The sequence below is a fragment of the Salvelinus sp. IW2-2015 genome, linkage group LG22 (genome assembly GCF_002910315.2).
Source record: "Salvelinus sp. IW2-2015 linkage group LG22, ASM291031v2, whole genome shotgun sequence".
Classification (NCBI taxonomy): domain Eukaryota; kingdom Metazoa; phylum Chordata; class Actinopteri; order Salmoniformes; family Salmonidae; genus Salvelinus; species Salvelinus sp. IW2-2015.
In genome coordinates this window covers 31,119,731-31,145,252 of record NC_036862.1, presented here as the reverse complement: position 1 = coordinate 31,145,252, position 25,522 = coordinate 31,119,731, and the positions used below count along the sequence as shown (strand labels likewise).

Sequence of the window (25,522 nt, the reverse complement as noted above, 5' to 3'; positions counted from 1 at the left end):
TTTTCCTGTCATGCAAAGCATTCAAATTATAACGAGTACTTTTGGTTGTCAAGGAAAATGTATGGAGTAAAAAGTACAATATTTTCTTAAGGAATGTAGCGAAGTAAAAGTTAATATTAAACTAAAGTACAGATACCCAAAATAACGACTTAAGTAAAATTACTTTAAAGTACTACTTAAGTACTTTACACCACTGGTTGACATTGGATCCCAGGAGCTGTGTACTGACTATACGGCTGAATCACAGCTTAAGGAGCATCAGCTGTTCCCGGATGACTGTGTGATCACTCTCTCCGCAGCCAATGTGAGTAAGACCTTTAAAACAGGTCAACATTCACAAGGCCGCAGGGCCAGACAGATTACCAGGACGTGTACTCCTTTGACCAACTGGCAAGTGTCTTCACTGGCATTTTCAACCTCTCCCTGTCTGAGTCTGTAATACCAACATGTTTCAAGCAGACCACTATAGTACCTGTGCCCAATAACACTAAGTTAAAACTAGTCTTTCTGAAGAAAGTCGGGTGGTTAGAGTGTTGGACTAGTAACCAAAAGATTGCAAGATCGAGTCCTCGAGCTGACAAGGTTAAAATCTGTTGTTCTGCCCCTGAACAAGGCAGTTAACCCACTGTTCCTAGGCCGTCATTGTAAATAAGAATTTGTTCTTAACTGACTTGCCTAGTTAAATAAAGGTAAAAAAAAAAAAAAACTGCCTAAATGACTACTGACCCGTAGCACTCACGTCTGTAGCCATGAAATGCTTTGAAAGGCTGGTCATGGCTCACATCAACCACATTATCTCAGAAACCCTAGACCCACTCCAATTTGCATACTGCCCAAACAGATCTACAGATGATGCAATCTCTATTGCACTCCACACTGCCCTTTCCCACCTGGACAAAAGGAACACCTATGTGAGAATGCTATTCATTGACTACAGCTCAGCATTCAACACCATAGTGCCTTGAAAGCTCATCAATAAGCTAAGGACCCTGGGACGAAACACCTCCCTCTGCAACTGGATCCTGGACTTCCTGATGGGCCGCCCCCCAGGTGGTAAGAGTAGGTAACAACACATCCGCCACGCTGATCCTCAACACAGGGCCACTCAGGGGTGCGTGCTCAGTCCCCTCCTGTACTCCCTGTTCACTCATAACTACACGGCCAGGCATGAATCGAACACCATCATTACGTTTGCTGATGACACAGTGGTAGGCCAGATCACCGACAGCGATAAGGCAGCCTATAGGGAGGAGGTCAGAGACCTGGTCGTGTGGTGCCAAGACAACAACCTCTCCCTCAACGTGATCAAGACAAAAGAGATGATTGTGGAGTACAGGAAAAATAGGACCTCTTTTACACTGCTGCTACTCTCTGTTACTATCTATGCATAGTCACTTTAATAACTCTACCTACATGTACATATATTTTAACTGCATTGTTGGTTAGTAAACATTTCACTAAGGTCTACTACACCTGTCGTGTTCGGCGCATGTGACAAATAAAATGTTATTTGATTTATTGAGTATCTTCCAGACAGATCCATATTTAATGCTGTCATTTAACAAGGTCGGGTTTAAAACAGAGGTTCTACAACACTCGTCTCTCTCGCTTTCTCACCAGACATGTCAACCATTGAGCATGTTTGGGATGCTCTGGATCGGCGTGTACAACAGTGTTCCAGTTCCCGCCAATATCCAGCAACTTTGCACAGCTATTGAAGAGGAGTGGGACAACATTCCACAGGCCACAATCAACAGCCTGATCAACTCTATGCGAAGGAGATGTGTGGTTTTGCATGAGGCAAATTGTGGTCACCAGATACTGACTGGTTTTCTGATCCATACCCCTACTTTTTTTAAGGTATCTGTGACCAACCAATACATATCTGTATTCCCAATCATGTGAAATCCATAGATTAGGACTTTATTTATTTATTTCAATTGACTTATTTCCTTATATGAACTGTAACTCAGTAAAATCGTTAATTGTTGCATGTTTGGTGTATATTTTTGTTCAATATATGAAAGTGTTTTACACCCGTCAGGATGTCAGACCCCCTGGCTTGATGCCTGTTGAAGGGTGTGTTTGGAGCGCAATCAGATTCATACAGGAGTTCTTGTTTACAGACAGGAGTCAAATACAAGTCCATTGCGCCCATCTCTCTGGGTCGGTTGATGGAAGGATGTGTAGACATATTTAATACATTGGAGCTGTACTTACATCCTTTATGGAATTTTAGTTGAACAAAAAAACTGTTTGCAATTTGTTCAATATGTAATGCATCTCAGTAGATGTGTTAGCATATTGACGGAGGTGTGGTTCTAACAGTAAAATATGCATAGGATTGTCCTTCATTCATATTGGTCAACAGTGCAGTTTGCACATGTCAAACATGGAAGGCACCTCTCTGCCAAGATTCCCTCTGTCCGTCCCTGAATGAAAGAGTAATTGATTTTCTCACTTGCTCCCATTGATGAATTGATAAGAGATTAACCACCAGAGGAAATCGAGTTAACGCCACTGGATACAGCTATGGATCTGTAAGCTGAGCTGTCACTCCTCTCCTCCGATTGGGGATCTACAGATATGACCATGCATACGAGTGTCATCATCCCTCCCTTGCCTTTGTATTGGCCTACATCTTCCATTATAATGCAAAGTGGACACTGAACAAACTTTAATGCTGGGGGATGCTGTGTACTCAAATGAATCTGCCTGCCTTGATGTCACGTTTGATCAGACATGTACACAATGAATCCATCTGTCAGACTGCCTGCTTCCTGCCCTCCTTACCTTGATCTTTCCCAGAAGCGGTCAATAGCCTCAGGGCCTGGATCTGATCATCAGCCTCCATATTTAATAATAAAGCCTTCCCAGCAGCAGCATCCGGGCCCCTGCCCTGTCCCATTCATCTCCAGTATAATCACCTGAGCGCCGGCCCTCTACCTACCCAGGCCTCTGACAAAATATCCAATCTGAGCCTCCATCACCTACACCCTAATCTGCCCTGTATAAATAATAATGCATTTGTAAATGAAATGCGAAAGATTACATTTGGTCATATGAAGGGAGAACAAGGGCTGGTGAGGAGTGGGAAGCATTGCAGTGGGTGGAGGCGCCCGTGGGATCTAATAAATATCTGAAGGTTAATTTGTTTTGATACCTGAAGCAAAATCTTTTGAGCCCATCTTATCATGAGGTGCCATTTATGATGTCATTAGTGCGGGACGACAAAGACGTCAATAAGGTTAACGACGGTGATGCAAATGAAAACAACACAACAGGAGGGAGGCAACAGGCGTGGATGAAAGCAAGTTTAGAGCTGCATGGGGGAGGATAGGTTAGTGCATTTCCCCATGAAGCTACCTCTGTATCATAAAACAACATCCTAAAAGCATTGATTCACTGGGTGTGGATGTACAAGAGATGTGATAAATAACCAACGGGTTTATTCAGCCTCTTCCCCTCAGTTTGTTGTCTGTCTGCATTCTCTGTGAGTGAGAGGCTGGTGACCAGTTTGCCCTCTTATTAGTTTGGCTTTTAATTGTCTTTCCACAAACGACCAAATCTGAACAGAATGCCAAGCTGCAGGCGCACTGTGTGTAAACAGAATTAATGCATGTCTGTCTAAATGTGAAACCTCTTGTCACACAGTGAGGCCATAAACACAACTCGTCTATTTATCTCTACATGTAGGAATCATCAAGGAACTCGGTTAACCTGTCGAGGCCAAGTCTGTGTTGCTGCCAGAAACAAAAAATGATTACAAGTAAAAAAAATACACTTAAACTTTTCTTTACCCATTTAACTACCAGGTCAGTCCAATTAACTCATCTGTTTGTAGCCCTTTCATAGGGAGTGATGCCTCGGAGGGAAGAGAGAATGATTCTAGCCACCGTGCTTCTACATCTGCATTGCTTGCTGTTTGGGGTTTTAGGCTGGGTTTCTGTACAGCACTTGTAAGAAGGGCTATATAAATAAATTTGATTTGGTGCCGGAATCACTTGAAAAACGTTATACAGTACTTTATTTATAGCTTTTTAGGTTGTGTTTTTGTGGTGTCTGCATAGCAGGAACGATAGAGCCCCAAAGTTGTTCTTCATTTTAACAATGATATCCATCTTAGATTTATGTGATTATCCTATGAAAAAATCCATAGTGAGTAGAGAAGTATGTTCTTGTTCCTGTCATACATTATATTATGTTTCACATTTTCCAGTAGGAGCACTTATGAAATGGAACAAATCACCAGAAGGAAAAGTAACAGCTTCATGCTGTGAGAACAAGGCACGTCTGCATTTTGTCATTGTTTTATCATCAAATGCCACAATGATTAATAGCCTGAGAGAGAGAGCGCGAGCAAGAGAGAGAGCGCGAGCGAGAAAGAGTGAGTGAGTAGGGGAGGGGTTGAGAGAGAGAGAGTAGGGGAGGGGTTGAGAGAGAGAGAGTAGGGGAGAGGTTGAGAGGGAGAGAGAGTAGGGGAGAGGTTGAGGGAGAGCGAGCGAGAGCGCTAGATGCAGCAGTGAGAGTATTTCAGAATGATTTAGGCTATTCAGGAGGCAACACTGAATTAGTCAGAAAAGTGTTTAACAGTGACACCTCACAACCTGTTCTATACGAGTGGAATACCAAATGTCGAACTCACTGCTCTTAAAATGGGGTTAAACACATGGCATGTTGTATGTGGCTTCTGTGCCAGGAAGGTAGCTGACCAACTGTAGCCCCCTACTCCATGGGGCTAGGATGTCCACATCCTGGTTCAACCATAACCCTCTACCCTAACCTTAACCCTAGCTTTATATTCAAATCCTGGTTCAACCCATACCCTAACCTGGATGTGGACATGTAGCTACGGTTATGGTTGAACTGGGATGTGGACATGAGGCTAGGGTTAGGGTTGAACTGGGATGTGGACATGAGGCTAGCGTTAAGATTGAACTGGGATGTGGACATGAGACTAGGGTTAGGGTTGAACTGGGATGTGGACATGAGGCTAGGGTTAAGATTGAACTGGGATGTGGACATGAGGCTAGGTTAGGGTTGAACTGGGATGTGGACATGAGGCTAGCGTTAAGATTGAACTGGGATGTGGACATGAGGCTAGCGTTAAGATTGAACTGGGATGTGGACATGAAGCTAGGGTTAGGGTTGAACTGGGATGTGGACATGAGGCTAGGGTTAAGATTGAACTGGGATGTGGACATGAAGCTAGGGTTAGGGTTGAACTGGGATGTGGACATGAGGCTAGGGTTAGGGTTGAACTGGGATGTGGACATGAGGCTAGGGTTAAGATTGAACTGGGATGTGGACATGAAGCTAGGTTTAGGGTTGAACGGGATGTACATGAAGCTAGGGTTAAGATTGAACTGGGATGTGGACATGAGGCTAGGGTTAGGGTTGAACTGGGATGTGGACATGAGGCTGAGGGTTGAACTGGGATGTGGACATGAGGCTAGGGTTAAGATTGCACTGGGATGTGGACATGAAGCTAGGGTTAAGGTTGAACTGGGATGTGGACATGAAGCTAGGGTTAGGGTTGAACTGGGATGTGGACATGAGGCTAGGGTTGAACTGGGATGTGGACATGAGGCTAGGGTTAGGGTCGTGGTTGAGTTCAGGGTTAGGGTTGTGATTGAGGCTAGGGTTAGGGGACTGAGGGGACTAGCGACTGGAACGAGCTGCAACAAATACTCAAACTGGACAGTTTTATCTCAATCTCTTCATTCAAAGATTCAATTATGGACACTCTTACATGATCAGGAGCTGTGAAAATAAACCCAAATATAAGGCCTTTTTGTTGGGAGAAGAGACTACAATAGAATTGAAAACTAAATATCTAGACACTTAAAGAAATATATAATAAATAAGTATTGTAATTCATAAAGTTATGAGTGCTCATATGAACAAATTAAGTACATTAAGGGAAGGGTAGTAAATACTAACAAAAAAACGTAATATTTGAAAAGAAAACACATTCAAAGAGCTTAAAATATCATGCAAAAAAGAGTACAAACTAGAAGTAGAATAAAAGTCTAAATTCTAATATTGGCAAATGAAGTGCATCATGGGGAGGGGAGGAAGTGCTATAGAAGCCTCCCTTATATTTAAAGGATCATACAAATAAAAGGAACACACACTAAAGATCCAAGAAAAGTATTTATAAATAATTAAAGAAAAAAAACTTAGATAGGATACTGTACTGGGTGATGAATGTTAAGAGTTCTGGTTAGACTAAAGTCCAAAGATGAACTTCATCCTATCTCATTAAGACCGGTGGGAGCAAGAGTTTCCAACCTTTTTATGCACCGCCAATCTCTGAGCCTTGGACCACCCCACCCTAGACTAGAGGTCTACCAATTGATAGGCACTCTTTTCCATGTGTACGGAAGTGCACATATAATTCTGTCATCTTGTTAGATTTCCTGTGTAATTGATGTGTTGCTGTGACCGTTTGAGAAGTTTGTTTTTAGTTTCCCCAACGTACAGTTTGTTACCTTTTTGACATTCCATCACATAAACCAGGTTGGGCCTCCAATTCTGTATGTTTGTTTATAGTGTACTTGATAGACCTGAAGTGGGGATTGAGCTGTCGTTTTCCACTATCCAGAGAGGTATTCACTAAGTAATCTTTAAGATTTTTATACCTTCTGAACGCTGAGATACTTTTTTTTATATATAGTGTATGTGGACACCCCTTCATTAGTGGATTTGGCTATTTCAGCCAAACCCGTTGCTGACTGGTGTATAAAATCGAGCATGCAATCGAGCATGCCATGCAATCTCCAGAGACAAACATTGGCAGTAGAATGGCCTCACTGAAGAGCTCAGTTACTTTCAACGTGGCACCGTCATAGAATGCCATCTTTCCAACAAGTCAGTTCATCAAATTCCAGCCCTGCTAGAGCTGCTCCGATCAACTATAAGTGCTGTTACTGTGAAGTGGAAACGTCTAGGAGCAACAACAGCTCAGCCGCGAAGTGGTAGGTCACACAAGCTCACAGAACAGGACTGCCAAGGCTGAAGCAGGTAGCGCATAAAAATTGTCTGTCCTTGGTTGCAACACTCACTACCGAGTTCCAAACTGTCTCTGGAAGCAACATCAGCACAATAACTGTTCATTAGGAGCTTAATGAAATGGGTTTCCATGGTCGAGCAGCCATACACAGGCCTAAGATCACCATGGGCAATGCCATTGGACTCTGGAGCAGTGGAAACGTGATGAATGATGTGATGAATCACGCTTCACCATCTGGCAGCCCGTCGGATGAATGTGGGTTTGGTGACCGCCAGGAGAACGCTACCTGCCGGAATGTATAGTCCCAACTGTAATGTTTGGTGGAGGATGAGTAATGGTCTGGGTCTGTTTTTCATGGTTTGGGCTAGGCCCCTTAGTTCCAGTGAAGGGAAATGTTAACGCTACAGCATACAATGACATTCTAGATGATTCTGTGCTTCCAACTTTGTGGCTACCGTTTGGGGAAGGCCTTTTCCTGTTTCAGCAGGCCTAATCCATCATCAGTGCTCAACCTCACTAATGGTCTTGTGGCTGAATGGAAGCAAGTCTGAAGCAATGTTCCAACATCTAGTGGAAAGCCTTCCCAGAAGAGTGGAGGCTGTTACAGCAGCAAAGGGGACCAACTTCATATTAATGCCCATGATTTTGGAATGAGATGTTCGACGAGCGGGTGTCCACATACTCTTGGTCATGTAGTGTAAATGTAAAATATTATAACGGTTCCAAAAAATTCGGTGTGCGCTGGAAGTGTCTCTTGACTATAGAATTAAACTGCGTTGAAGGTGCGGAAAAGGTAGTGACAAACGGTATGACACTATCAACAGTATCGCCTTGGTAAGGAAGCTCCCCATGATGGAGGTCTCTGCGCACCTCCAACTTTACCGAGCGGAGAAATTGAACTGGGATGTGGACATTAATCTAGGGTTAGGGTTGTGGATGAGGTTAGGGTTGAACTGGGATGTGGACATGAAGCTAGAGTTAGACTTGTGGTGGAGGCTAGGATTAGGGTTTAACCGGTGGGTATTAAGCTAGATAGTGTTAAGGCTACAGTTGGGGCTGAGGTTCAGGTTTAGGGTTATGGGCAGTGGTGACCCGTCATTAAGAGCAGGTAAAAAATCAACAGCAAAAAACAAAAGTATGTTGCCTGTTTTGCATGTTATTTCAGCATTAATACGTATCACAAATCAATTTGCTTCCCTGCCTGCTATACGATGGAGAGGGTGTGTGGTCCAAAACCATGGACCAGAAAAGGTTGAATACATTGGCCATGCTGTCATTCCAGCATGACTTCTGCCACGTTCAAAACAACTGGAAACTCAAAACTGGGAAATCTCAAACGTCAGTGAGTTCAAGACAACTGGGAACTCTGAAAATAACCCGAGCTCTGACTGGGTAATTATGTTTTGAACGGTCATCCAACTCGGAAATCTAAGTCGGGAACTCGGGCCTCTTTCTAGAGCTCCGACCTGAAGATCACTGACGACATGATTCTACGTAGTTTTTTTCTCAGAGTTCCCAGTTGTCTTGAAAGCACCATAAATCCAGAGAATGCCAGACTTTGACGACAAAGTTTGATGACAGAATTTGTCCACAAGAAGGACTGCCACGCCACCTTCCTGTTCAAGTGAGCACAGCATAACGGTGAGTCCAAAAATGTCTTGTATGCTGCTGTATGCCAGGGAGATATGTATACTGTAGCTAAAACAGTAATACTAAGTGTATGTTGTGTAGTAAGCTGTTAGTAGCCCATGTGCCTCACCCTAATAATTTGGTCCCTTTACCCCTCATAACTTAGCCCATTGTTCTAACTTGGTTGTGCACATGTAGCCTATATTAAAGAAATGTCATCATCGAACATTGTAAGAGATTTCATTGTCTGCTTATATGCCCCCTTTATTTATTTTACGGTTCTGACTTGGTGTACAGGGAGAATACTGTAAGAACGGCCTATGTTCTGAATTCTGTGGCTGTACATTTCAAAAGTGCTGAACAAATAGGTATGTTGACTAGGTCCGTCTTAGCTCGCTCATTAATGTCTTAATCGAAATGACCGATTCCCTCTTATCCGCTAGTCGTACCCTTATTCCATAGTTTGTACATCTCAATTGTCAGTAGAAACGTAATTTGTTTAAGCAAGTCAGCCATATCAGCTTTGTTTTTTAAAAAGGCAGAAAATGAGGCTGAATGAACTGTTTTGCTGCCAGACAAGGCTCCGCTTATAGCCAGGTGTAGAGTAGGTAAGAATTCACTTCATGGTGCTGAAAAGAAAGCTCTGCTGTTAGGACAGCTTTATGTAGGCCCTAAAAGTTTGTGGGCACCGTATGTCACCGTTGTAGTGCAATTCATGTATTGTTAAGTGTTGTGTAGTTGCTTTGCTGGCATGCAACAACAACAAAAATGTTTTGAGTTTGCCCCACCATTAAAGCAGGGGTGTCAAACAGGTCCTGTAGTCTCTTAGAGTCTGCCAAGCTGATACGACATACAGTAATATTAAAACGTTCATGTTTATAAGACCTTGGACTTGAAGAGGCTTGTTGAAAACCTCCCACTATTTCTTAGTCTATCCCTGTCCTGTCACTGGCCAGTGATTGATGCGTCTCCCTGCCTCCTTGTCAGGCTACTCAATGGGGCCTGTTGTGAGGCTCTTATCGATTTAGGTGGAATGAAATGTCTAACAGTTATAAATAACGGGCAGATAACACCATGCCTGGTAGACAAGGGCAATCAGTCGTTCATTACCATTACCTGAGGAGGACGAGACTGATTTAACAAGTCAATATAATTGAATATAAAAATAGCATTACGCTACACTGATCTGTATACTGTCAGGTACAGTGCGTTTAGAAATTATTCACACCCCTTGACTTTTTCCACGTTTTATTGTGTTAGACTGAATTTAAAATTGATTAAATTGGCCTAAACACAATACCCTATAATGCCAATGTGAAATTTTTACAAATTAATCAAAAATGAAAAGCTGAAATATCTTGAGTCAATAAGTATTCAAACCCTTTGTTAGGCCAGCCAAATAAGTTCAGAAGTAAAAATGTGTTTAACAAGTCACATAAGTTGCATGGACTCTGTGTGCAATAATAGTGTTAAACATGACTTTTGAATGACTACCTCATCTCTGTACCCCACACGTATAATTATCTGTAAGGTCCCTCAGTCGAGCAGTGAATTTCAAACACAGATTCAAACAAAGACCAGGGAGCTTTTCCAATGTCTCGCAAAGAAGGGCACCTATTAGTAGATTGGTTAACAAAATAAAAAATAAGATATTGAATATCCCTTTCAGCATGGTGAAATTATGAATTACACATTGAAAGGTGTATCAATATACACAGTCACTACAAAGATACAGTCCTTCCTAACTCAGTTGCCAGAGAGGAAGGAAACCATTTTATTGTATTGCATTGTTGGGTTTAGAGCTTGCAAGAAAGGCATTTCACTGTACTTGTGCAGGTGACATTAAAACGTGAAACTGCTCAGGGATTTCACAAGGAAGCCAATGGTGACTTTAAAACAGAGTTTACTGGCTGTGACAGGAGAAAACTGAGGATGGATCAACAACATTGTAGTTACTTCACAATACTAAAATAAATAACAGAGTAAAAAGAAGGAAGCCTGTACAGAATAAAATATTCGAAAGACATGCATCCTGTTGGCAATAAGGCACTAAAGTAAAACTGGAAAAAATATGGCAAAGAAATTAACTTTATGTCCTGAATACAAAGAGTTATGTTTGTGGCAAATACAACACCTCACTCAAGCATGGTTGTGGCTGCATCATGTTATGCTTGTCATCGGCAAGGACTAGGTCGTTTTTTAGAATAAAAAGAAACAGAATAGAGCTAAGCACAGGCAAAATCCTAGAGGAAAACCTGGTTCAGTCTGCTTTCCAACAGACACTGGGAAACAATTTCACATTTCAGCAGGAAAATAACCTAAAACACAAGGCCAAATATGCACTGGAGTTGCTTACCAAGAAGACAGTGAATGTTCCTGAGTGGTCTAGTTACAGTTTTGACCCCAAAAAAATCGGCTTGAAAATCTATGGCAAAACTTGAAAATGGCGGTCTGACAATGATCAACACCCAACTTGACAGAGCTTGAAGAATGTTAAAAATAATAATGTGCAAATATTGTACAATCCAAGTGTGCAAAGCTCTTAGAGACTTATCCAGTAAGCCTCACAGCTGTAAGCGCTGCCAAAAGTGAGTCTAACATGTATTATGTGAATACTTATGTTAATGAGGCTATTTCTGTCAAAAAATCTTTTTTCACTTTGTCATTATGGGGTATTGGGTGAGAGAAATCTATTGAATCCATTTTGAATTCAGGCTGTAACACAGCAGAATGTGGAATAAGTAAAAGGGTATGAACCCTTTCTGAAGGCACTGTAAGCTCCTTTCCTGTTTTCAGGCTTGTCTATGCCCATGAAATGAAATACACAGGGGGGTGGTTTTAATTGCTTATTCTGTAATTAGCCCAGTTCCTACAGGGTTTACAGCCAGATACAGCTGTCACTCTTCATTCGAACCTAACCTCTTCATGCACAGGCTGGATGTGCCTTTTTGGACATCAAAGATCCAATTCTTTGAGAGGTATATACTCTTGAAGGAATGGATTAAAGCAATATAACTTATATTTCCAGAGTATGTACACTCAGAGTACAAGCTATAACTATAAGTACACAGTTAGAACCAATCAATCCAGAGTAGATTCTAGAGTAAATGTTGTCACACACAATTCATACTTAATCACCAGCTTCTTAAAATATCTGTCCTCCTTCATGCAAATCTTACATATCTGTAATTGAGAATTGAGCATTCCAAAAACATCAGCCTGCCATTTAATTGCTGGTAATGAGTGTCTAGAAGAATTGGGAGCCATGCCGACTAAGTTTTGCATGAAGGCATCCTCCAGAATATGCAAACGAATCTTGGTTAAAAGCTCTCACTGGGTAGGAAGCTTTGCCTGGGCCAATTTACATGCAAACCCAGTCGGCATGGCACCCAAGTCTGTGATATGTCGCCCACCGCTGCGCCACCACTCTCCCATTGAGTCAAATGCAGCTTGATTACTCTTCACACTCCCCAAATTATAATGCAAATAGCGTTCCACCTATTAACCATGCAACCGCTCGAAACGTGCGCTTGTCCCCACTGTGTGTGATGTAAATTGCTATGTCACATTAAAATTGACACCGGTAATTCTGTGCATTTGTAAAGTTATTGGGTGCCAGATCTTATGAAGCGTTGTGACAGCTATGCAGATGAGTGCATTTTGCTGTACATAGTCAATTTGGCACAGTCACAGGGGAGAGATTGCTTTTTGGTGTGTAATGAAACCACACATATTAAGAAATTACCTCTGAGCAAAAATCCTCCTCCCAGCATCACCTTCACTTGCATCTCTGTTTACTTAAACATTACATTTAGGGGTTATTGACCTTGTCCACATCCTCCCTGAAAGTCGAACTGTTCTCATGATGTAGGCCTGTTTTCTGAAGGAATGTATTATTTGTCAAGGGTCTCAGTGTTGGAGTTGAAGAAATGACCCTCGGTACATCTCTACATCTATCATTACGACAAAGCGGGGGAGATATGATTTTGATAAATGTAAAATCAATGTGCCCTAGGCAGCCAACTCATAGGATTTTACCTTCTTTCAATAATGCAGGATGGTAGAGTAGGCCTACTATAGGCACCAAGGGGAATGCATGCCTGAGGTGGGATAATTTAACTGCATGATTTTACTTTGATGTTTTAATTCATTATTAGCCATTTATACATGCTATCTTTAAAGGGGCAGTCTACAGTTGTTACATCCATGTTTGGACTTATAAATGAATGATATGTACCCATTGATTCCTGAACAACAAGTTAATGCCTCATGAGTTTAGTTCAACTATCATAACCCATCAGAACCCAACATTTTAGCTTGTTACTCCAATGTTTGTACACAAACACTATATAGCCTCAAAATATGGTTAAAACTATCATTTTGTTATCATGGATGGTCAGTCCCTGCATCCATAGCTCTGTCTGTGAATTTGAAAGTGGTTACATTTAGGCTGTCATTGTAAAAAAACGATTTGTTCTTAACTGATTTAGCTCAAACTGTTTCAATAACCACAGATTTGTCAGCAGCAGGTAAAATGGCTTAGTTGGGCCCCGAAATACAAGGACAAGTGGTTTCATGCACCACCTTGTGTCCCAGCATGACTGAGCTGTGGGTACCGTACAATAGTAGGTTCATCATTGAAAAGTGTGTAAGCTATGTCATTTGAAATGATACAACCCACTCATGGTTAAATGCTCAGTGGTTTGGAGTGCTCCGGCGCTGGCTGATTGGGGCCTAATTAGTGTGCTTTGTTAATGCCAGGTAGTGTCAGGTGCTAACGAGGAGTTGATTGGAGTGTGCGAGCCCGGGAGAGATGATTGGGATGCCTGCCTTGCAGCTCAAAGTTAAATGCTGCTCAGTGCAGAGCGACATCTGACAGTGAAGTTGCTACAGTGACAAATTAAATGTAATTGGTGAGGAGCAACATGAGTGGCCACAGGGAAAGGTCTGCCTTGGCCGCAGAAAACCTCCTATCAAGTGAGATAGGCTTAGCAGAGGGGTGCTATACTACGAGAAGGGGTTGATTAAATGATTTCTAAGGATCTCATACGTTTTAGGTTGGGATTATTCTCTAAGGGCTTGATTCAATCCGTATCGCCAAACTTTAATCTCGCTATAGCACGATCGAAATATAAAAGCAATTTTCCCACGTTCGCGGAGACTGTATTTATGGTAAACGCTGCATATGTCGGCTCAATCTGAAATGACCTTTACAGTTCTAGTGTGCTACAGCAATAAACTTCGGATTGAATCGAACCCTAATACTTTATGGCACAGTCACTTAAGAGCAACACCTTCCAATGTAGACCTGCCAAGAAGCGGAGACAAAGGTTTAAGCTAGGTCAAATACATACTTAAAGAGAGAGTTCACCCAAATTACAAAAGGACCTTAGTTTCCTTAAGCAGTCTATGGACAAGGTATGACAGCAATCCATGTCTTAGTTTTATTTCTCTGACGCTGTTTCCAAATGCTAATATTTTGGCATTTGTGGCACAAATTCCATTCAAGTCATGGTACCGATATTAGCATTTTTCACACATCATGTCCAAATCATCCAAAAGTCTCAAATTGATTGTGAAGCTCAATAAAGTCACATAGTTGATTTAAACATCATGAGCGAAAAATGCTAATATCGGTAACATGACTTGAATGGGATTTGTGCCACATTAGCATTTGGAAACAGTGCCAGAGAAACTAAACCAAAGCATGGATTGCTGTTATACCTTGTCCATAGACTGCTTACAGGGTTAGGAAACCAGTGTGTCATTTTGTAATTTGTGTGAACTATCCCTTTAAAGTACTGTATTTAGGAGGATATCAATGTTGGAACTCACCAATTATGAGAGCCAAGGTGTGTCAAATAAAGCAGGCCATCTGTTCATCATAGGGGCAGCTTAGCCTTAGATAAAGGACAAAGGTTCAAGGGGGAGGGGGTAATATTTCAGCCTTCATACAAACACAACTGCAGACCTCTAGAGCTGGAGTAGTTGAGTCTTAAATGTACACCAGGCTCGCCAAATGAGTCCTCAGGAGACTGCCCTCGACACCTGTAGTCATTTTTCAAACCTTTTAATTGGCTCTCCTCCGTCAGCTAACGCCCCATGTCAGAGATTGGTCAAAGGTCCAGGTCTACAGTGAACCTCACTCTGGCACACAGAATAAGTCATTTTGTAGGGGGGAGATATTCAAAGGAACATTACCTATACTTTCCACACTACTAAGATGAAATGAGCCATACTTGACTGGCCTGGTTACAAATCCACCATAGTTGCTGGAACAGTGCTGGAAATGACAAATATGATAGGACAGACTCTAATCATACCATATAGTTTTTATTTGTCTGCATGATCAAGTCGTTAACCACAAGCCCACTATCCCTGCCATCCTGAGTGACCACCAATGTAGTGGTCTTTCTTCCTGCAGGGCTGAAACTCCAACTCCTGTACCTCAGAATATTGCCCTCCTGGCAGCCAGCCTGCCCTGTGAGTCATGAGTCTGTGTGAGTGTTCTGCAGTTCAGCGTGGGAGGACAGGTGGCGTGATGGTGGAGTGTGTGTGAGTGTGTGTGAAAGAGAGAGAGCGATTGTGTGTGAAGTGCTCCCCCTGGCCAAGAGACAAGGCCGAGTGAGTGTGAGCCATGAAGAGAGGGAGGAAGATGAATTTCCAGACATTTATAATAGCTGTCACACCTTAACTCCTCTGAAGCAATTTCACATTTGAAAATGGGACAGCGGCTCAAATTAAAAATGACACATTTCTGCTGGCATCACACATTGCATTAAAAATGTTCAGGTAAAACAGTTCCTGATTAAGGACAGAAACACTCCTTGTGGGTGATGGATATCACTCAGAGCCATTCTGTATGTGTTGCACCCACTCTTCAGATTTAGGGGGTGAGGACATTTTGCGAACTCACCTTTGAAGTTGTGAGTTTGAGTCTTGTGGTAGGACATTGGTGGACTGTGTGGTTCAGGGACAGACAGACAATAGGACAAGGCAGTGACAGACATTCTGAGCTCTAACCACAAACAGACAACTGTGTTTTCCCTGAGAAAATGACAATAACAGATATGTGAAATGTTTTGATAAATGAGGGGGCCAACAAATCGCAGATAGGTCCCAATGAGGACTTGAGGAGGAATCTATTGATTTGTTTCTGTGGCCCATCCCCCCCTCTTCATGTTTGTATCCATAACAGCAGTCTCAAGCTCATATATTGAAATAAAACTTAACCATTTGTGAAGTGTCGCCTGACTTCCTTCCTTACCTGATTGTGCCTCAAGATTTGTATCAATACACGTAAATCAACTCCACAGTCTATATAGTCAGGTGTGTACAGTGGCTTGCGAAAGTATTCACCCCCCTTGACATTTTTCCTATTTTGTTGCCTTAAAACCTGCAATTAAAATAGATTTTTGGGTGGTTTGTATCATTTGATTTACACAACATGCCTACCACTTTGAAGATGCAAAATATTTTTGGGTGAAACAAACAAGAAATAACACAAAATAAAACTGAAAATTTGAGCGTGCATAACTATTCACACCCCCAAAGTCAATACTTTGTAGAGCCACCTTTAACAGCAATTACAGCTGCAAGTCTCTTGGGGTATGTCTCTATAAGCTTGGCACATCTAGCCACTGGGATTTTTGCCCATTCTTCAAGGCAAAACTGCTCCAGCTCCTTCAAGTTGGATGGGTTCAACTGGTGTACAGCAATCTTTAAGTCATACCACAGACGCTCAATTGGATTGAGGTCTGGGCTTTGACTAGGCCAGACCCTAAGATATTTATATGTCTCCCCTTAAACCACTCAAGTGTTGCTTTAGCAATATAATTAGGGTCATTGTCCTGCTGGAAGGTGAATCTCCGTCCCAGTCTCAAATCTCTGGAAGACAAACAGGTTTCCCTCAAGAATTTCCCTGTATTTAGCGCCATACATCATTCCTTCAATTCTGACCAGTTTCCCAGTCCCTGCCGATGAAAAACATCCCCACAGCATGATGCTGCCACCACCATGCTTCACTGTGGGGATGGTATTCCCGGGGTGATGCGAGGTGTTGGATTTGCGCCAGACATAGCGTTTTCCTTGGTGGCCAAAAAGCTACATTTTAGTCTTATCTGACCAGAGTACCTTCTTCCATATGTTTGGGGAGTCTCCCACATGCCTTTTGGCGAACACCAAACGTGTTTGCTTCTTTTTTTTCTTTAAGAAATTGCTTTATTTCTGGCCACTCTTCCGTAAAGCCCAGCTCTGTGGAGCGTACGGCTTAAAGTGGTTCTATGGACAGATACTCCAATCTCTGCTGTGGAGCTTTGCAGCTCCTTCAGGATTATCTTTGGTCTCTTTGTTGCCTCTCTGATTAATGCCCTCCTTGCCTGGTCCGTGAGTTTTGGTGGGTGGCCCTCTCTTGGCAGGTTTGTTGTGGTGCCATATTCTTTCCATTTTTAATAATGGATTTACTGGTGCTCCGTGAGATGTTCAAAGTTTCTGATATTTTTTTATAACCCAACCCTGATCTGTACTTCTCCACAACTTTGTCTCCGACCTGTTTGGAGAGCTCCTTGGTCTTCATGGTGCCGCTTGCTTGGTGGTGCCCCTTGCTTAGTGGTGTTGCAGACTCTGGGGCCTTTCGGAACAGGTGTATATATACTGAGATCATGTGACACTTAGATTGCACACAGGTGGACTTTATTTAACTAATTGTGTGACTTCTGAAGGTAATTGGTTGCACCAGATCTTATTTAGGAGCTTCATAGGGGGTGAATACGTGAATACGTTTTTATTTTTTAAATAAGTATTTTTTTTTCATTTCACTAAACCAATTCGGACTATTTTGAAATCCAAATAAAAATCTATTTAAATTACAGGTTGGAATGCAACATAATAGGAAAAACGCCAAGGGGATGAATACTTTTGCAAGGCACTGTACGTACACTGTTATTTTACACCTTTAACCACTCTATATCGGTTTCAGCCTTAGAATCATTTATGTATCTCCTTTTTCATATCCTCTGAAGACAGTGCTTCTGCTTGATGTCATGTCAATGCTAATTTTGTTTCAGATTTTAACATACAGTATAATCATTATCTGGTAATGGTAAATCATATTTTCCTTTGTATGGTGATGATGATTCAAATGGCATGTGATCCAAAAAACGAATAATTGTATAATTTCTTCCGTGAACATCTCTGACTTTTGGGGATGGGAATGGAAGTGTTCCACAGAATAACAATACACACACTATAGGCCATTATATTCAGCTTTGTGCATTTTAATTTTGTTGCATCTTCTGGCATACATTATTTTGCAAATATAACTCAAAAGGTTTAATCCCACACCAATTCAACTTTAAACAATATTCCATTTAAAATAAAAACAATGAGTGAAATGGTTCAAAACAGTTTATTTTATTTTTTTTCCAGACAAACACATCGATTTCTGGACCACAGTAGAGGATGGAAACCTTTCACAAACATTTTTTATTATTATCATTATTTGAAAATACAAATATAAAATTACTTTCCACATCTGAGATGTGAGAGACCCCCATCCACTTCAGTTTATTTTACAACAGGGCTTGAGCAAGCCATACAAGAAGACCTGAAAGATGCTTTCAGAATTCAGTCCTATCAGTCAGCTCTCGCGGTAAAAAGTCTGTTAACATTAAAACATGGGCAAGTGTTAGGAATGGGCAAGGCAATCAGAGGTCGAACCCAAGAGGGAGCATGAGAGAAGAAAAGACTCTGCTAAGGTCAGGTCAAATGTACAGTAAGACGAATGTCCACACAGATGCACAGGACTTTTAATGACTGTACCGCTTCCCTAAACCCCCTGTACCCACCCACACACACACACACCCACACACACACACACACACACACACACACTCTCTCTCTCTCTGCTCTAGCAGTGGCCCATGCCATGGTACTCACTAACCGACAATTTCCCATTTTAAATAATTGTATTGTATGCTTTACCCTAAAGTATCGTTACAGCTTCTTCATTTCATGTTTTCCAGTCCAGCCATGTTGCATCATTGGTAAACATAATGTTAAGCGTGACACAAACATAATACAAACAGTGCTGCCTACGTAAACATTTCAGACAGCAAGGAGTTAATTTCATCTGAAATGAGGGTTCAGCCTCAACAAATAGACATGCGCAATAATATATCTTTAACTAACATGTATATACATTATATACCTGTTATTACAGTAGGTATGTGTGCATTGTGTCTGTTAATTCAGTGATGGGATAATTGTTTGGCCATTGCCTAGCACTTGCCTCAAGATTCAAGTCTAAATGGTTACGGCAGTACGTTCCCAATATATCATCCAACACCTTCCAGGTCTTTTTATTTAAATTTTTTTCTCTTTAATTTTTTTTTTTTACCAACAATTATCCAATGATTAAGTAGTCTAGCAAGATGTGTAACATTCATCAGCTGTAAACTGCTGTCCATGTGAAAGAAAAGTACAGCAACTACAGAGCCATGCTACCTTAAAATCCAAGCTATGAAATCACTTTTTTTCTTCTTTTTTTTATTTAAAATCAACTAATATAGATGCTATGAAATATTTTGAATGGATAGCCAGCCAACTTTTACTCTAATCAAATAGTAAATCAGGTATAGTGATATTGGTAGAGGGACATTTAAAACAGAAATGGCATCTTTCAATGTATAACAGAGCCTTACATAGTACAAACATCACTTGCTCTCAGTGGGTACATACTGCTGCCATAATGTCCCCTTTACCAACAGGTTCCGACATGTGCCACATTTTGGCTCAGTCTTCATGAGAATGATGCATACATCCTATCCTACCTCAACTCTGTGGTTCTAGGATTTGCTTAAAATTAAACATGTCCTATAGGTATCATTTCAATAAGCCCTTCATATAACAACTCATCAATAGCTTTGCACTGTCTTGTTTTCCTTTAGCAGGAGGGTCTTAAAGATTAAGTTATTGCACAGTGCAAATGTCTATACTAACAAGTAGGCTACCATCTTTGAATGTGAAGACTTTAAATAAAGACTAAGCACTTGAATGAATCTACAATGTAAATGTTTCATGATACCCTGGCTTTGATTAAAGTAAAAAGCTGGTTCCAATGGTTCAAGAGTACAAAAATAATTCACTAAATTCTCAAATGTTGATAATGAACTCAAAATATAATATTAATTAATAAATATTAATAATTAATTAAGTAGACACCTAAAATGAAATACAACTGTATCCAAAAATAGTAGTGCCAGAGGCCACTGGGATATTGTTTAATAGTACAAACATCAAAACGAGTTTAAAATAATCATATCTATAATAGCCGCTATTGTTACCATTATTATCATTAGTCCGTTAGAACTTTCTAAAAAATATATGATTTCTCCATTAATGTAATAAAATCCATTATATTCATAATCATAGCTTGTGTCTGTCCCTCTTGTGAAATAATAACAACACTGGTTTGTATATCTAGCATTAGCTTTTAAGGTAGTATGGCACACCCCTTTTTAAACATTCAAGTGTGGGGATCAATGCCTTGTTTACGATTCGGTCTTACAGAAATGTCTGATTTAAATGTCCTCAATGATTGCTTTGGTTAGTTGAAACCATGTGAGATCTGTAAAACTGAAAATAGACAAATGGTATTGAAACGAATGTCAGCTTTTTAAAAAATATAACTATGGTAATTAAGAAGAGAAAGCTCTATCCTTACTGGTCCTACATCTCCTAATAGCTACATCTACATCTTAACTACATAACAACTACCACTAATACTAGGAGAGGGAGAGGGAGTCAGAGAAGGAGTGGGAGACAAAGAGGAAGATAGAGAGATCAACAAATAAGTGTATAGCCACTACACTGGCATCAAAGACGGCACTCTGTTACAAGGTCATTGCAGTTTTCTTTTTTTCACACATTACTGAAATACATTGATGATCAACATAAGATTACTGTATAAGGTGACAGGGAATGGAGAAAGAATCGGATGGATGTACAGTACATTCTAATATTGTTAGTATAATAATTATTATTAATATAATCATTAACAACCACAAAAATATTGATACAAATCCTTCTGATTAAAAATTTAAATCATTCAAGGGAACATACTTTTTTCTCTTTTTTTGAATTCGTATTTTAATTTGATTATTACTTAAACAAGTCACCATTATATTTTAAAATAATCCAGCATTCTGCTTCAGAGGAACCATTTCTCAATCTCAACAAACCAGTCCCTACAGGAAATGAACATTTCTCAATCTCAACAAACCAGTCCCTACAGGAAATGAACATTTCTCAATCTNCAGTCCCTACAGGAAATGAACATTTCTCAATCTCAACAAACCAGTCCCTACAGGAAATGAACGTGGTGACTACAGTTACTTGGCTAGGCCGAAATGCTCCAATCTATGGATTATACATATTTATTTTTTGTTAAATAAATGCCCTTTGGGCAAAACAACTTTTTCCAATTGCAACAGTCAAGATGCCTAATCTCTAATGGGAATAAAAAGTTATTCTTAAAAAACATTCCTTCGTATATCATCTGATCAAGACCATTTTAAATATCCAACACTTAAAATGTGCAAATAGAATATGGTCACTTTCCTTCTTTGTCACAGTGCAACAACTTTTCTCATAATCCATTCATAATTTCAATCGGTTTAAATTTAAAATAAATGAATTTGTCATCTCGTCTAAGATAAAACTCACAGGACTGAGGTAATGATCGATGTTTTGCCTTCCTAATCAGTTCAAGAAAACATCCCAATAAATGTATGTAAAATATATCTGACTTGAAATATTGCCTGTCACATTGAAAGCAGGCGCTCTGTTCAAAATGAATAAACAGCATTAATAAGAAAAACTAAAACTGAAGATAATCATAACAAAATGAAACAACACTTGCAGATTGGTATGAAATGTATCTGGACACTAGTATTCAACATCTGGTATTTTCAAACTAATACAAAGTAAAAGTGTGCTTTGGATTTGTATCATGTTCTTTTTTTTATATAGTATTGACTTCAGTCACAGATACAGTAGCCTTTCACTTGCGAGAGTCTAGAAGAAGTTGGGCTGGTGTCCTCTTTGAGAGACATTGTGTAGCATTGTCCAGTGTTAACCTTGTGTCATCTTTTAGAAGCTGTGCACTTTTGAGCTCACTATGTAGAAGACAGAACAGTATGCTGGTATGACATTAGCACAGTCAGAAAGACAACAGTATTTACAGAGCAAGCCAACAGTGTTCTTGTAGGATCGAGTGGGGTTATCATGGCATTTTGTGCTACAAATGGATTATGATACGACTTAAGAGCATTAAATGTCCTCGTCTTTGACAGTTGCGCTCTTGCACATTACAGCCTTTTATGATGAACCATCACAAAAATATGGTTCTCTCTGAAACGATTATATGCAGTGACTTGAATAATATTTACAGTTATATTTTTCTTAAAATCTGAATTCACAAAGTATTAAAAGGAAAGGTTATTTTTTCCTGACAACAAAAACATTTGTAAAAAAGGACTGTGAAAATATTGTAGTCCTCTTATTGCCCAAAATAGGTAATTAACAACATTAAAATAAACAAAAAAAAGCTACTAAGATTTATTAGTTACTCTTTTTAAATTGAATTAACACCGCCTTTCTTCAGGCCTCATCAGTTCATGTCAGTTTTCTTGTATGTGCAAACTGACACCTGCATTTTTTCATAAAAGCAAACAAACATAGCAACATAGCAATCAAAAACAAAAAAATGAAATAAGCCAGTTTACATAAATAGTTACTAATTTCAGAGAGGATCAAAAATATTGGAGTAAATTAAAATTAGAATTAATCTTCCCTTATTAATTTGAAGACTACAAAGAAAATAATGAACATAAACTAAACAGATTTAAAATAAGGAACATTTAAAGGACAAAAAAACACCTAAATCCTACACAAAGGTACTAGGTTACAGTTGGATATTAAGGATGTGAACGCCAGGTTTGGATTATAGTACAGCAGATTGTAGTTTATTTTTCTGAGATGATTTTGACATTTTCTTCAGTTCTTCTTCACGTGGTGCCACCTCCACTCTCCTCCTGTGGGTTGATGCTGTAGTGCTTGGCGTTGGATGGCATCACCTGTTCACATAGCCAGTTAAAAACTCCGCCCGGTCTTCCCCGGGCCTCCTGAAATACTCTGCTGGAATGGGAAACAGAGACATTCAAACCAATAGTTAAAACCAAAAGCTCCCCCTTGTCTGTAACACTGATACAGTATGTCATGTCTGATAGCCTTTCCCTCAAATGCCAATATTTTCTTCTGTGCCATTATATCTATTCGTTTTACATTTTCTCTTGATTCTGAAACATTTGATTGATGGTAGCACCAATTTTAGAGGTTTGAATTGGTTGAAGCAGCAGATGGTCCAAACTGAATCATCTCAAACCCAGCCCCTGCTGGGGAGAGAGAGCAGAACAAGTGCTACATCCCATGGGAACATTTTCACTGCCAGAAAGATGGATGGCACTAGCCTGGAATACAAACAAAATTATTCTGTTTCACTATTGCTTCACTTCAAGAAAGGATTCCAGGCTAGGATGTTCACGGCAGTGAGACACCAGCCCAGACACAACATAGAGTACAGTAGTATCCCTGCTACCACACGACACAGAGTTTTATGGAAGAGGGGCAGCAGGCATGGACAGGACATCACTCCCATGTTATCTACAGTACATACAGCATGCACAGAGACAAGCAGTACCACCCAGCTACCAATTAGATGAGGGGTTTGTTTTTTTAAAGCAGGTTTACAGAAAACTGCACTTTACTCTGTTGCCTTCTCTGATGGCTTCCACTGTGCTGTCTGGCCCTGTCTTTTTATACTGAACAAAAATATAAACGCAACATGCAACAATTTCAAAGATTCTCCTGAGTTACAGTTCATATAAGGATATCAATCAATTGAAATAATTTCATTATGCCCTAATCTATGGATTTCACATGACTGGGAAGGTCCATTGGTGGGCCTGGGAGGGCATAGGTCCACCCATTTGGGAGCCAGGCTGACCCACTGGGGAGCCAGACCCAGCCAATCAGAATTAGTTTTTCCCGACAACAGGGCTTCATTACATACATAAATACTCCTCTGCACAACTTTACATGTTGTATTTATATTTTTGCTCAGTGTTTATACACTAGCAGTGAATTTCAACAACAAATGCTAATTGTTGTACAAAATGTACATCTCCCAGACCCATGGTGATCTATTTCAGACAGAAATACATACAGTGAAAACTAGAGAAGCTGATAACTACATCTGCGTCGTCATTCCATTTCACAGCAACACACGATAAGACACAGGGTGCTACACTAAATCAGCGGTGACACCATGCAGTCACTCCCACCATGCAGTCACTCCCACCATGCAGTCACTCCCACCAGTCTGACACATCTGTCCAATGGAGAGTTTTATGAATAAGACTCAAGAGGAGAGCTGGACTGGGGTGTCTCTGTCTGGGTTGATCAAACTCCACACAAAGCTGACTGCTTAAGAATGAAACTTGAAGTGGTATACTGGACTGTTGCTGCTGGGTAGCTGCAGTGACTAACACTGCCCTAAGGCAAAGATTCTCACTGTAGAGACATACACACACTCTCAGAGTACAAACACGCAAGCACACTCACACTCCACTTGCCACTCTCATACTGTACTCAAACTGCTCACAAATGCACTTTATACACACACATGTTCGCTGATGTGGCTTCTAAATGGCTTATAAACAGTCAGACAGTTATGTTTGGAGGTTTGTTTTCATAAAGTTACTCAATAAACTGCGGTGTAGAGGTGTGGTCTCCAGAGGAGGAAATGACCCAAAGGTGAACAACTGCACAGATCCAGCTCCGCTTCACTCTCAATTCAAGCTCCAGACCAGTGTCCATATAGTAGCACGTCAAATAATATATATAATACGTATATATATACGTCAAATAATATATATAATAACATGCCATTTAGCAGACACTTTTATCCAAAGTGACTTACAGTCATGCATACATTTTACTTATGGGTGGCCTCGGGAATTGAACCCACAACCCCGGCAGTGCAAGTGCCATGCTCTACCAACTGAGCCATACAGGACCACAAGAAACTGGAGTCTGTTCCCTGAATAGCCAAGGCCAACCCACCGCACAATATATGACTTGGTTATGACTCTTGGTTGATTGCTGAATTCCAGTGAAAAGCTAGCTACATTAAATCGGTAACACAAGAGAAAGCAACAGTGAGGAAAGCAACAGCAGAGTTTGCATAAACCCAGAACACCTTTCCTTTGCAGAATATACTATCATATTTTATTTTAACAGAATGCATGCTTAGTCTTCTAGAAACAGGGTAACGAAGTGACAATAATGGGGGAAATAGTGTCGGGTCGTTACAAGTTAGAAATGTGCATTTCACCATCTCAGGGTGGTTTCACAATGGAAAATGACAAACGTTCACTTTTTAAAGGGTTTCAATATACAAATCGAAATACACAAAATAAGAATGCAGACATGTAAGTAATGTGTAGAAACCCTGTAAAAAGTATTTTCTTGTTTTTTGAGGGGGAGGATCTGAAACAGACAGAAAGGGAAAGAAAATATCATAGGAAAAAGACTAAAACATTATATAAATGACATAATAATACCTCAAATGAGATGGCAACCAACCACCTGTTAGGTTTCAATGGTATCCATTTGTAAAAGCGGTTGCAATCAACGGCCCCTAAAAGTGTACAGTTAGTACCTGTGTCAGTATGCATTTCAGGGAAAAAGGCAAAAAAGAAACCTATTACTGGTGAGTATATTTTATTCATAGGATGTGCTGCCAGCATGAATGGAAAT

The 25,522-nt window shown here is 40.4% G+C and overlaps 1 protein-coding gene across 1 annotated transcript in view; it reads right to left on the bottom strand.

Moving 5' to 3' along the window:
* Nucleotides 1-18,034: 18,034 nt before the first annotated feature.
* LOC111982717 (RNA-binding protein Musashi homolog 2) overlaps nt 18,035-25,522 on the bottom strand; it is a 76,826-nt gene continuing 69,338 nt past the window's right edge. Inside the window, exon 7 of the mRNA XM_070433876.1 lies at nt 18,035-22,840. Within this exon, the coding sequence (XP_070289977.1) occupies nt 22,796-22,840 (45 nt within the window). The 3' untranslated portion in view covers nt 18,035-22,795. The remainder of the gene's footprint in view (nt 22,841-25,522) is intronic.